Source organism: Saccostrea echinata, unplaced genomic scaffold, assembly GCF_033153115.1.
Source record: "Saccostrea echinata isolate AGI-Se365-2 ecotype Australia unplaced genomic scaffold, CSIRO_AGI_Sech_v1 ptg000024l, whole genome shotgun sequence".
In the NCBI taxonomy this organism is placed as follows: Eukaryota; Metazoa; Mollusca; class Bivalvia; order Ostreida; family Ostreidae; genus Saccostrea; species Saccostrea echinata.
In genome coordinates, this window is record NW_026889773.1 from 14,676 (window position 1) to 29,232 (window position 14,557).

The window sequence follows — 14,557 nt, forward strand, 5'->3', positions numbered from 1 at the left end:
AGCCGCCTCCAAGTCCTTATTCCACCATCTCCAACGATGAGGTCCCGGCAAAGAGAAAACAGAGAAGATTAGACAAATCAAAAACAACACCACAAAAAACTATTACTGTACAAAAGATGTGCTGAGAGTGGGGGAGGGAAGGGAAATGCTAGTACTTAGTAGGGGTGCCAAAATAATAATGAAACGATCTTACCTCTGCTATTTCTTAGTAACTAAGAAATACCTCCATTCCAGCATTGTTGGGATGCTGTTCCAATCCAATGTGCCCAGCCGCCTCCAAGTCCTTATTCCACCATCTCAAATTCAATGTGCCCAGCCGCCTCCAAGTCCTTATTCCACCATCTCCAACGATGAGGTCCCGGCAAAGAGAAAACAGAGAAGATTAGACAAATCAAAAACAACACAACAAAAAACTATTACTGTACAAAAGATGTGCTGAGAGTGGGGGAGGGAAGGGAAATGTTAGTACTTAGTAGGGGTGCCAAAATAATAATGAAACTATCTTACCTCTGCCATTTCTTAGTGACTTAGAAATACCTCCATTCCAGCGTTGTTGGGATGCTGTTCCAATCCAATGTGCCCAGCCGCCTCCAAGTCCTCATTCCACCATCTCCAACGATGAGGTCCCGGCAAAGAGAAAACAGAGAAGATTAGACAAATCAAAAACAACACCACAAAAAACTATTACTGTACAAAGGATGTGCTGAGAGTGGGGGAGGGAAGGGAAATGTTAGTACTTAGTAGGGGGTGCCAAAATAATAATGAAACGATCTTACCTCTGCTATTTCTTAGTGACTAACTAAGAAATACCTCCATTCCAGCGTTGTTTGGATGCTGTTCCAATCCAAAGTGCCCAGCCACCTCCAAGTCCTAATTCCACCACCTCCAACGATGAGGTCCCAGCAAAGAGAAAACAGAGAAGATTAGACAAATCAAAAACAACACAACAAAAAACTATTACTGTACAAAAGATGTGCTGAGAGTGGGGGAGGGAAGGGAAATGTTAGTACTTAGTAGGAGGTGCCAAAATAATAATGAAACGATCTTACCTCTGCTATTTCTTAGTGACTAAGAAATACCTACATTCCAGCGTTGTTGGGATGCTGTTCCAATCCAATGTGCCCAGCCGCCTCCAAGTCCTTATTCCACCATCTCCAACGATGAGGTCCCGGCAAAGAGAAAACAGAGAAGATTAGACAAATCAAAAACAACACAACAAAAAACTATTACTGTACAAAAGATGTGCTGAGAGTGGGGGAGGGAAGGGAAATGTTAGTACTTAGTAGGAGGTGCCAAAATAATAATGAAACGATCTTACCTCTGCTATTTCTTAGTAACTAAGAAATACCTCCATTCCAGCATTGTTGGGATGCTGTTCCAATCCAATGTGCCCAGCCGCCTCCAAGTCCTTATTCCACCATCTCAAATTCAATGTGCCCAGCCGCCTCCAAGTCCTTATTCCACCATCTCCAACGATGAGGTCCCGGCAAAGAGAAAACAGAGAAGATTAGACAAATCAAAAACAACACAACAAAAAACTATTACTGTACAAAAGATGTGCTGAGAGTGGGGGAAGGAAGGGAAATGTTAGTACTTAGTAGGAGGTGCCAAAATAATAATGAAACGATCTTACCTCTGCTATTTCTTAGTGACTTAGAAATACCTACATTCCAGCGTTGTTGGGATGCTGTTCCAATCCAATGTGCCCAGCCGCCTCCAAGTCCTTATTCCACCATCTCCAATGATGAGGTCCCGGCAAAGAGAAAACAGAGAAGATTAGACAAATCAAAAACAACACCACAAAAAACTATTACTGTACAAAAGATGTGCTGAGAGTGGGGGAGGGAAGGAAAATGTTAGTACTGAGTAGGGGGTGCCAAAATAATAATGAAACGATCTTACCTCTGCTATTTCTTAGTGACTAAGAAATACCTACATTCCAGCGTTGTTGGGATGCTGTTCCAATCCAATGTGCCCAGCCGCCTCCAAGTCCTTATTCCACCATCTCCAACGATGAGGTCCCGGCAAAGAGAAAACAGAGAAGATTAGACAAATCAAAAACAACACAACAAAAAACTATTACTGTACAAAAGATGTGCTGAGAGTGGGGGAAGGAAGGGAAATGTTAGTACTTAGTAGGAGGTGCCAAAATAATAATGAAACGATCTTACCTCTGCTATTTCTTAGTGACTAAGAAATACCTACATTCCAGCGTTGTTGGGATGCTGTTCCAATCCAATGTGCCCAGCTGCCTCCAAGTCCTTATTCCACCATCTCCAACGATGAGGTCCCGGCAAAGAGAAAACAGAGAAGATTAGACAAATCAAAAACAACACAACAAAAAACTATTACTGTACAAAGGATGTGCTGAGAGTGGGGGAGGGAAGGGAAATATTAGTACTTAGTAGGAGGTGCCAAAATAATAATGAAACGATCTTACCTCTTTATTTCTTAGTGACTAACTAAGAAATACCTCCATTCCAGCGTTGTTGGGATGCTGTTCCAATCCAATGTGCCCAGCCGCCTCCAAGTCCTAATTCCACCATCTCCAACGATGAGGTCCCAGCAAAGAGAAAACAGAGAAGATTAGACACATCAAAAACAACACAACAAAAAACTATTACTGTACAAAAGATGCTGAGAGTGGGGGAGGGAAGGGAAATGTTAGTACTTAGTAGGGGTGCCAAAATAATAATGAAACGATCTTACCTCTGCTATTTCTTAGTGACTAAGAAATACTCCATTCCAGCGTTGCTGGGATGCTGTTCCAATCCAATGTGCCCAGCCGCCTCCAAGTCCTAATTCCACCATCTCCAACGATGAGGTCCCAGCAAAGAGAAAACAGAGAAGATTAGACAAATCAAAAACAACACAACAAAAAACTATTACTGTACAAAAGATGTGCTGAGAGTGGGGGAGGGAAGGGAAATGTTAGTACTTAGTAGGAGTGCCAAAATAATAATGAAGCGATCTTACCTCTGCTATTTCTTAGTGACGAAGAAATACCTCCATTCCAGCGTTGTTGGGATGCTGTTCCAATCCTAAGTGCCCAGCCACCTCAGAGTTTTTATTCCACCATCTCCAACGATGAGGTCCCGGCAAAGAGAGAACAGAGAAGATTAGACACATCAAAAACAACACAACAAAAAACTATTACTGTACAAAAGATGTGCTGAGAGTGGGGGAGGGAAGGGAAATGTTAGTACCGGTACTTAGTAGGGGGTGTCAAAATAATAATGAAACAATCTTACCTCTGCTATTTCTTAGTGACTAAGAAATACCTCCATTCCAGCGTTGTTGGGATGCTGTTCCAATCCAATGTGCCCAGCCGCCTCCAAGTCATTATTCCATCATCTCCAACGATGAGATCCCAGCAAAAATGGCGGAGAGAAGATTTCAAATATTAAGTAGGAAACTGAAAATAAACAGTACTTTATTAGATGCCTGATATATGACTCTATGTTGTGGATGATTTACGTACTAGTTTAATTATGAATTGGCTTATGGATTTTAACATACTAAATTTTACATTTAAAGAATACAGGTGTTTGTATGAATTTAGGTTAATTGATGATCTAGCATATCTCACCATCACCACTACTACTAACCACACCACCACTACTAACCACCCCAACCCAACTTCTGCCCTTCTGCCAAGGACTGAATTATAAATATTTAAACCATGCATACAATTATCTCATTTTCAACTCCATGAACTAATTTTAATTTCATCACAATAAATGTTATCAAACTTCAAGCAAATTAAGTCTTACACCAATTACAAGAATATTCTGGTATATGTGCATGGGTTATTCCATAGATGCAAATCCATGCAAATGTTGTCTTTGTAGGTTTTATGGTTTATCTTGGGAATGGTCCTGCTAAAAATTTTTTGTTTTGGTTACCAGGAAAATGTATATCAGTTTATCCAGATAAGTCAGATGCTGCATCTGATGCATGTCTGGTTAATGTGCATCCCTACATAGGTCATGTATGTAGGTTCATCCATCATACAAGTGTGGTTAAGGTAGGATTTAATTTATAGTTATAATTTGCAATAAACCTACTCAAAAACTTTTAACCTGGTCACTTATCTTGACATGTAGGTCAGGTCTAGCCTGTATTGAGTATCCTATGATGCATCAGCTATATTCAGTCTTGCAAATTTGGATACAATTGTCCTTTTAGTTATTTAAAGAATAAACCTGCTCCAAAATTTTTGTTCAATCAATATCTTGTTATGTCAGACCCAGCATCGGAAGCAAATCTGGTAAGCTTCTTCCTCATTGCAAGTTCAGTCACAGTAGGGGTTGAAGTAACTGGAGAATACTAGTAGATCTGCTCCAAATAAACTTTAACCTGGCCACTCATCCTAAAATTTAGGTCAGTGCCAGCATCCCAAGCATCTCTAATAGATCATCATCCATGCAAGCCTGGTCACCTTGTGGCAATTTAGTTTGGTACATGAAGGGCTTATAGCTACTTGGATTTGAACTTTGTTACTACTATAACTTTAACCAGAACCCCAATGTCAATGCTGGGGTAAAGCAATGCTCATCTCAACTTTGTTGTGGTAAAAGAAATGAAATGTACTTACACTCATACTTAGATTTCAAATGTTAGCCTTTTCCTCTCTTTTTGTACAAGTCATTATTTTAGAGCATCATGTTTTAGCTAGTAACTTGCATGTAACGTTTTATTTGACTGAAAATGAAGGACTGTTCCTTTACTTCAGACATTAAAAATGTTATGCTTTAAGACATTCAGTAAACATGTGCTTAGTTTTAATATGACAATTTATAATCCTGGGGCCCGTTTTGTGAAAGAACTTACGACTATAAGACCAAAATTTAATTCTCCTAGTAACTTTCTAATTTACATTAAATAGAAAATGGTTTTAGGTCTTTTTAAAAGGTATGTAGAAAGATACTTTTAAACTAGCAATTTTAAACAGAATCATTAATTTTGCAAAATTTACCATCAACTGAAGTTTTTGGTCTTAGTTGTAAGTTCTTTTGTAAAACGGGCCACTGTAAAACAACCAGAAGTTTCTGATGAGACTGTAGCTTTACTGATTTGTATCTAACAAAGGGAGAGAAAAGTAGCACTTGCATTGGACTTGCTACTATGCAACAGTAATAAATAGTATAATGATGCTTGGTTTAGTTTTTTGGGGCAGGATTTATTGCAATTTACTGTAGGTGGGAGTAGCATTTTGAAAGTATTCCACAGAAGTTCCTATTTTAGTAACAATGGCAATGTTTAAGACTGTTCATCAAAATCTGATATAAAGAATTATGTATTTAAGTGTAGTCTACTTGTGTGCCAAGTTATAATGAAATCGAACCAAAACTAAAGAAAGAGGAGTCAAGTTTCGAAGTATTTCACAGAAATTTCTTTTTTTAGTAATCATGGTAACACAATTTTTTAAAATCAAAAACCGAACACAGAATTATTATCTTAGTATTCTTATGCGCAAAGTTATACTAAAATCAGACCTAAAGTGTAGAAGTGTTTTGGAAGTATTTCACAGAAATTTTTATTTTTAATAACCATAACAACACCATTCATCAAAATCAAAAACTGATATATAAAATGGTCTACTTATGTCCCAAGATACTGAAATCAGATCAGAACTGTTTGAGGAGTGGCATTTTAAAAAATTGCTAACAGACATACAGACAGCTAGACAGACAGATGGACAACAGACACCTTACTATCACATAAGCTCTTCTGATCCCTGACCAATAGAGCTCTACACATGTATAACAAGCAAATTCAGAGAATTCTGCTCCCTCAATTCTGGGTCTTATTAGTTAGGATGTTATCATTTGGAGCTTAATATAACTGTCTCTGTCCTGGCTTGTCTGCACATCATGCACAAAAATGTTTTATATTTTGGAAAAAAAATAAAATAAAATGTTCTATTGCAAGATATGGCCAAGAATAGTTATTGGAAGTTATTACTTGAACTGGTCTATGTCATGAGGACAAAATATCATAGTATTTCTGAAATGTCTTTTCACAAGTAATGGTTATTATGGAAAAATATGAGTATCTTAACTTCTCAATTGCCTCTGTCTTAATTGCCTCTTCAGATGCAAGTCAAAGCTAAGGTAATTTTTGAAACATAGGTCTAATTTCAAGGTCATTAGGTCAAAAAATCAATATCCATGTCACTGACTGCTGGCATGCAAAGATATGAAAGCAATATGCCTCTTTAGGTGCAACCATAGTCAAAGTAAACAAAAATTTAAAAGTATTTCAAACTTAATTAAGGGTCATGAGGTTAAAAATGGTTTTACTTCTTGGAAGTGATTTTCTTACGGGCCATCTGAAATCAATGGCCACTATAGTAAAGTATATATAATTACTGGCCTGCTCTGCATGAACTTTCATCACATCTTGTCTATTAAAATGAAATATAAATAGTATCTGATAAAGCATTAAGGTCTGGCAACACGTTGCTCGAATATCTGTTTTGTCATCTCTTTGTAATATTCAACAAATTGATCATAATTATCATTATCTTGTGATTCTTAAACTGTTTTCAAAATGTCTAGGTAGAGAAATTAAGACACCAAAAATTGTTATATTGACAATTCAAATGATTTCTAGGATTGTATAGTAAATACTGAGGCCCTATGTTCCACCAGGAACCAAAAGGAACCATGATGATGATAGTAAATACCATCCTCTAGTATCTTGAACAAATGCCTGGTAAAGTACCTTAATTTTTTGTGAGGAAACTTGTTAAAGCAGCATTGTACTTCAGTGAGAAATTCTTGGTCCTTAGATGCATCATCCATGTAAATTTGGTCCAGATAAGGCTTGAATTATATATAATTGAGAATGGACTTGCTTCTAAAGCTTTGATATCTATGCTTAAGCTGATGCTAATGCCAATGCTGGGGGTATAGCATATAGTGACATGAGATTTAGAGCTTTCTTAACTTTGTTGCAAAAGAACAGCAGTGATTTTGATAACTACAAGGTAATAATGATACTAAATATTTTGTGGGAAATGTTCAACACCTTTAATCCCTATGTTTTGTTAACCAAGCACAGTCAGTCACACATACGTTATTGATTCCAGTGTTTTGAGAGAGAAAAATGGTGTTTCTGGTAAACAATTTGATCAAAATAAAGGACAAATGTTCATTTTCCATGAAATTTAATGTCCAGTCTGTGAATAAAGGCCAAAATTACACATTTTTTGTATAGCTGGTACAAATCAAGTACATGTCTGAGAAAAATGAATAAGATTAAATGTTCTCATGCTTTTGCAAACACATTTTGGTAATGCCAGAGAAACCCAAGAAAAAAACAATATTGTGATCATCTGTGTTCAATAAAAAATTTTCCATTCATTATAATTTCATCTATATCTACATCAGTATAAATTATTGATTAGTAAATTGAATATATTGAGAAATTTTTCAAAGTATAATAACAGAATTAAAACAGTATTTTTTGTTGGCATGAGAGGCAAGAAAAATATTCAACAAGAGGCCCATGGGCCACATTGCCCACCTAAGTACTATGGTGCTATGTTCTCTATCTGCAGATTATTTCTTTTTAAAACTTTTTTCATATATTGTAGCCCCACCCTATTCCCAGGAGTCATGGATTAAACAAATTTGAATCTACATCTATATAAGTATGTCTAATCATGGATAATTTGTTGCTCTTGTGTAAAACTAGATACAACATGAATGCCCCCTCCCCCCTTTTGACAAGCAAGTTTAAAAAATGTGAAAGTAACAATAGGTGGAAATTGCACAAACAAAACATGACAATAATAAATATTATTCTGTTGCTTTTGTTTTCTGGAATCAAAATTTCTATACCATAACATAAACTGCTTGAAATTGTGAGCATTTACAAGACAGGCAAAAAAAAGTCAATAATTAGAAATTTTCTTAGAAGAGAGCAAAACAGCCTTATTTTTCATTACCCCTAATTCTTTACTTTGAACACTGCACTGAAACTCAATGCAAAAAAAATAAAAAGAAAAAGATTTCCACAAAATATAAATATACTGTAATTTTACCATCAACAAATTAATTTGAATTTAAAACAACAAAATATAGAAGCTATATTATAATGATCAAAATTCCAACTTTCCTTAAATTTAGGGCACTCTAATTTATGGCCTTAAGAAATTTTTTAAAGATTTTCCATACATACATTTCAATGTAAAACTTTGATGATATGATCCCCTATTGTCCCCCTCCCCCATGTTTTGAACACTTTAGAATTTACACTACCTCAGGAAGCTTCCACATTTCATCTTTTCTTGTCAATTAATACTAATTCTTGTGAAGATTTTTGATTACCTCATCCCTATGGAAGGGGGATTGGTCCTTCATTTGAACAAATTATAATCCCCTTTAACCAAAAATGTTTTCTGTCAATTTTTGTTAAATTGACCCAGTGATTCTTGAGAAAAGGTCAAAATTGTGAAATGTTTACAGAAGGAAGGGCAGACAGACAGACAGAAGGACAGACACTGGACAACTGGTGATCAGAAAAGCTTACTTGAGATTCCAGCTCAGGTGAGCTAAAAAAAATACTCTTGGATGTTATTGTAATTTGAAAATAAGATATTCTTGGTGTACTTCTGTTGCATCCTGTCTACACTTTCAAAGTATTTGCAATCTAAGTTTTATAAGTATTTGGGCTTTATTGAGTAGTTGCTTAATGAAATTACTAGGTTTTCTATGTTGTTTCACAAGATAATTGACTGAACAGAAATAAATTAAAAATAAACAATGTGAAGTATTAATAAAACTTATTCACACCTCACTGCACACATGGTGAACAGTTACTCAGTGGAAATTTACATCTTTTCCTTAAAGTGTTAAAAGACAAATAGTTTTAAAATATCTTAATGTTTTTGGTTCAGGGCTTTTTGAAAGTCCTAACTAAAAATATTAATTAGTAGTCATACTCTTGCAAATTTTTGCCAATTACAAAAAGTATAATTTGTGAAAAACTCATTAAAATAGCTAAATGAAGCTTTTTGTATAGCTGAATAAAGCTATATAGCTAAATTCAAGCTTGATGTAGCTAAATCTAATGATTGTAATCAGGTAATGGACCTCTTAAACAGAGTTCAATTGTATTATCATCTCAATTACTGTTTATTGACTTCATATTTCAGTAAGTAACTGCTCCAGAATTACTAATATAGTTCGAAGTTTTAAGGCTAAGAAACTATTTTGTAATTGCCTTGCACTTCCATGGAACTTACCTGTTGAGGACATTACATATAGGACTATTGAGAAGCATTCCTCCAGAGACTGCCATTCGATTAAAGACCTTCAAAGTGAGGACTGTTCCACTGAGCATTTCCCATTTCACCACATCATCCTGGACGTACATCTGCTGAACAAGGAAAAATCATTGAAAATTGTTTTGTGTTAATATTTCTGGTTAACTCAGTATATCAAATTAACCACAGTGACACTTTAAAATGTCAAACTTGTGCTATACCATTGAATAAAATACATTTAGAGACGACTGACCTGGACTAAGAATTAATAAAAATCCATGTATTATTTAGAACACATCAAATGATTCAACTGGATATACCTCACACACACATTCAGCAAGGCAACTTTCAAGGCGGCAATATGAACAAAAGAACAGCAGAAAATTCCCACCAAAATAAACACGTGACTAAAGATCAAAGTGCATCAAATGAAAAACAAGTTCACTAACCTATATATTCTATTTATAACATAAAAGCATTTGTATGTAGCGACCTTAAACTATTATATAATAAAGATTAATAATATCATGAATTTTTCCATCGTTAACTAATTTCTAAGAAAAAAAATTCAGTCCAGAAATTTATCATTTAAAGAAAAAGGTCAACCCTCTTCCCAAACCTGCTGTTTAAAGCTATTTCGAAGGGGGGGGGGGGGGGGGAGTTGTGCATATTTTTACCTCTCTTCGGAGCTTTCATTCTCATCTTGAAAAAGTTATGAACTTGCAACAATAAAATAATATGGGGGGAGGGGGGCAACTTCCCAGAATTATCTGACAAGCAAAAGAAAAAAAAGCTAATTTGCTGTCCAAATCCTGGAATTTGCTAGTGCTCGTCCTTACAACATCATAAGGGGGGGGGGAGGAGGGGGCAACCAGCATCTAAAGAGAAATTTTATATATAGCAAAGTACTATACTCAGAAAAAAGGGACCCCCCCCCCCCACGTTCTCCGGGCCTGCATGAAAGTCGAACACTTAAACCTTCTAAAGATCACCAAACTACTTGCAAAGAAATCCAGTCTAGTCTAGCTTAAATTGGGAACAAACTCGATAAATGTGGAGTTGACGCTTATTAATGATCTGATGATGATTTGAGATGGCAGCAACTTTGAGCGATGGATCTTAAGTTTTACAGCTTTTGCAGAAACCCCTTTTTTAACATTAATATTATTTATAGTCAGTAGACAGTTCGAATTAATTTTCAGCTTCAAGCTGTCTTTAAAAAAAACAAAAACATATTTGAATAAAACGTATGTAAGGTTTACATGCGCGGATCTAGAGAGAGGGTCGAGGGGGTCGCTCCCCCCCCCCCCCGGAAATTGCAGAGTTGTTAAATGTATATACATGTATACTAAAGCAACTAAAAGGACACCCCCACCCCCCGAAAAGGCGGACCCCTATATAAAGTTGATGGGAAAAGTTATAAATATGGAGTGTCTAATCCCCCCCCCCCCCCAGAGAGAGATAGAAAGATATAGGTTATTCATGTTTTTGAAACAAGTTTATGGAATTCCATATACAACTGCTCACTGCCAATAGATGATATTGCCTATTTTGTTATCTACGCACGTTTTTTTTTAAACAGTTATATAAATCCTATGATAACAAAAATCAAAGTACTGAAAGCTGGGCTTTCCTAGTTTTCTTCTTTGCTGTTCGCGAGGAGAACAAAATTTTCATCCGTCTCCGACTAACTATAAATCCCTTAATTTTCAAAAATGTCAGTTTAGGCTAGCTGTCAAATTTTGGTGACTCATTTGTTTAACTATTAAATACACCACAGGCCTTTAGATCGCTTTAATCCGACTTACAAAAATTGGGGTTTCAAACAAAATAAAGGTATGGAACTCCTTACATAGGGTACCCACCTTGCCAATAAAATACTTTTAAATCAAATGATCTAAAACTTTACTTTCTATACATTTCTATTCACATATAAACAATCTACATCACTACCAAACTTCCTTCCGAAATTCCATTTTTTTTGTAAAATCAACTATTTCCAGAGGAATAATTTGACAAGAAGCATCGATAAGCTATAGAGTCACCTATACCTTATGAGTTTTTGTTGATGACGCCATATTGAATCCACGTCACAGTACGCTGATGTCACAGAGGTTGCGAACCACTCTTGTTGTATAGCAAAAGTAAACACACCAGTGAAAACCTTTTGAGCACACACTGAATATTCTTCTAGAATGGAAAAGCTGGGAAAGTCAACCTTTGAGCAGCGTTTAAGATCAAATCTACTACAGTACTTATCTGTTACAAACACACGGACAATGACTCCAGTGGTGAGTTTCTAAATGCTATATGTTATAAAAGCATTGGTTATTATTGTCTTCTAATCGATTTAAGAGAGGGGAAGGGGGTATTTTAATTCAGTGCTTAAATGAACCGATTACCCACTAAGTAAGGAAATATGTAGAGAAATAATATTTATTTTTGCATTATTTATTCCGTTATTTTATTTTCTAGAGACAAAACATTCTTCAACTTTTGATTTTCCTGTATGGAAAAGAAACTGCAAACAAAAGCACAGGATTTTCATATTCCGAAAAGAAAGAGGTCGCTGGTAAGACACATACATGGTTTTTACTTACCATCTCTAGATTTAATTAAGTACTGTGAAACACGTATTATGAAACATATTAGTATCTTTCTAATGAATTTTGTCTGTTTATTTCCAGATCAACAGAAAAAGTATGTATTATATGCATACTTATTCACGGAGGCCCTGAAATCCAGAACTGTGACGGCTACTGATTTAAGTACTCTAAATAGGATGTGGGCACATCATTTGCTGTATTTGGTCAAAAACGGTAAGTTACTAGCATTTACTTATAATAATTATTTGAAATTCATATAGGTACATGTACATTATTTTTTTGAAGTTGTTCACTCCCCAGTAAATTGGTCGGGTTTAATGTCTCTCTGATAACTTTAAAAGGAATACATGTACATGTATATAATTATTTGGAACAAAATTATTTTCTCGTTCTCGTTTTTTGAACGTAGTTTTATTGTTGAAATTCGATAGAGTAAATCCTTAAAGAAAAAAAATCAGAAAAATTTGGAGATATGAAGACCATTATAATCATTTAAATTATTTTAATCGGAACTGTACTTTTTTGTTCAGGAAAAGAAAAGGCTGCTCGGAATTATGTCAGAATTCTGGAGGACAGCGATGAAACTATTTTCAATGTAAGTTTACCCAGCAAGGATATGATGAAGATAATTTTTTCCAGTATTTGTCATGAACCATCCATTGCTACAACATTCAAAGATTCGCGGTAAAAGGTTTTTTTTTCAATTCTTTCATTACAGATAAAAAGATTTCAAAACCAATTACAGAAGACCAGAGCTGTCTTGTCAAAGAACAAGGATTGTATATCACAGGAATTGGTTTCATCTTTCTGCTTTCGAAAGCCAAGTTTTGTTGAGAGGATGTCGATGAATTTACGGAAGTTGTTTGGTCAGCGGGACCCTGATGACTTTTTTATGATAAAGTTTCAGGATGTCAACTAAAACAGAGATGCAAGCTTCCCAACGACATTCTGATTAAACAGAGACTTCAAGTCTAGAGCTGTCATTCTTGACCATTTTTGAGGAAAAATCATTATTGTAATCATCATCATTATCATCATCGTCTTCGATCGTCATCATCAGTGCCACCATCGTTATTCTCATTATCATCATTGTATTATCAATATCATCATCATCATCATCTTTTTTTTTTATTCATTGGTGCATTTATTGTTGTAAATATTTCATACATACATACATGTACATTCTTAGTCAACACCATTCAGCTAATCAATACAATTTTCATCTTTCGGATTAAACATATATCATGCCAAGTGTTGATTTCATTTTGTTTCTGTAATAAATAATTGAGCAATTGTAGCATTTTAGTTTTAAGAACTGATATCTACCGAAAGAAAACTCTGCAGTAAACTATTCAGTGTAAAAAAAAAAGGGGGGGGCTAACAATTAGAAACTGAAGATGTCAGTCAGCGTTCGACTTAATGATAGATTGTATTTGCTGACAAGGTCATTGTATCGACCATGGAACTTGCAAAATATTGACTTCAATTGAGACTGTTGATATCCTTGTTTTATCACCCTGTTTGTCAATAGCTTGCCTCGTTTTAGAAATTCTTCGTACGCAGAGAATGTTCTTGCGTATAGAATCAACTGGGAGACATAAACGCCATAATATATATGCAGATGACAAGGGTATAATGTTACATGAATAAGGGAAGCTGACGATAGAAAAGTTGAAATCATCACGTTTATCATCAAGTTTTGTTGTTAGGTTACCATTAAGGTTTTTTTCCTAGTAAAATATCCAAATATGAAACAGATGTATCAGGTCTAAATTTGCAACCTTCCACCGGCAAGTGGTGGTGTCTCATTATGAGTGAACAATTCTAGAAGGGACGTTAAAAAAAACAAACAAATAAACATAAATCTATGTTCAGAGGCATTATAAGTTACTAGTATATTAATATGCAAGCATCCTCAGGTAGTGCAGATTCGTTTGTCCAAAGCATGACCCAAGAGTGCGGGATGGGGTCACAATATGGGGTCAAAAAAGTTTATAAGAATGTATATTAGGAAAATCTTCTCAAGAACAGCAGAGCCAATGTGTCTCAGGTAAGTATTGTGGCCCATGGGCTCTTGTTTATGTGTTCAATATTATAAACATTGAACAAAACTAATTCTAAACCTCAATTTGTTTTTGTTTATATACGATAATTAAACCAAAAGCTGAAGAAATAATATCGGCGCTTCATGAAGATTATAGCAGCTAACCTAGGTGCTGGATATCTAACTCTATTGAAAGTAACCCCACCTCGCTACTGGATACAAATACCATAGTGTTAATTAATATTCCATACAAAGAGAGCCAAAAGCAAGCAAAAATACTGTAAATCACTTTTTATTTGTGAGAACTTTATTTTAACGTAATTACGCGACATTGGCTGCTGAAGAAATAATTCTTTCGTATATTTGTATTAGGCCTACTAAAGATTATATAAAACAATATCCAAATTTTACGAAAATACCACATGACCCTCTCACGAAAATAAGATCTTGCAAAAGTTTGGTGATATACAGCATTTGATTCCCTACATAATATTATAGAATCTTCCATGATGTGAGGTGTAGTGCATATTAAGTTCTGTTTGTTAAACAAACAAGAGGCCCAAGGGCCTTAACGGTAACCTGAGTTTAATGTAACACTATAATGAATCCATAGATTGAAAATAAAATAAA

The 14,557-nt window shown here is 35.3% G+C and overlaps 1 protein-coding gene across 1 annotated transcript; it reads left to right on the forward strand.

Moving 5' to 3' along the window:
* The first annotated feature begins 11,412 nt into the window (after positions 1-11,412).
* Positions 11,413-13,106, forward strand: LOC133191765 (uncharacterized). Its single transcript, XM_061327499.1, has 5 exons — positions 11,413-11,568; positions 11,753-11,849; positions 11,965-12,096; positions 12,414-12,478; positions 12,602-13,106. Exons 1-5 carry the CDS (start codon positions 11,473-11,475, stop codon positions 12,800-12,802), a joined length of 591 nt encoding a protein of 196 aa, XP_061183483.1. The 5' UTR covers positions 11,413-11,472; the 3' UTR covers positions 12,803-13,106.
* The last annotated feature ends 1,451 nt before the right edge of the window (positions 13,107-14,557 follow it).

Excerpts from the sequence above, each read along its gene's own strand:
- LOC133191765 (XM_061327499.1), top strand. The coding sequence starts at position 11,473 with ATGGAAAAGCTGGGAAAGTCAACCTTTGAGCAGCGTTTAAGATCAAAT. Across the intron at positions 11,850-11,964 it reads CGAAAAGAAAGAGGTCGCTG|ATCAACAGAAAAAGTATGTA; the intron begins GTAAGACACATA and ends GTTTATTTCCAG. Across the intron at positions 12,479-12,601 it reads GCGATGAAACTATTTTCAAT|ATAAAAAGATTTCAAAACCA; the intron begins GTAAGTTTACCC and ends CTTTCATTACAG.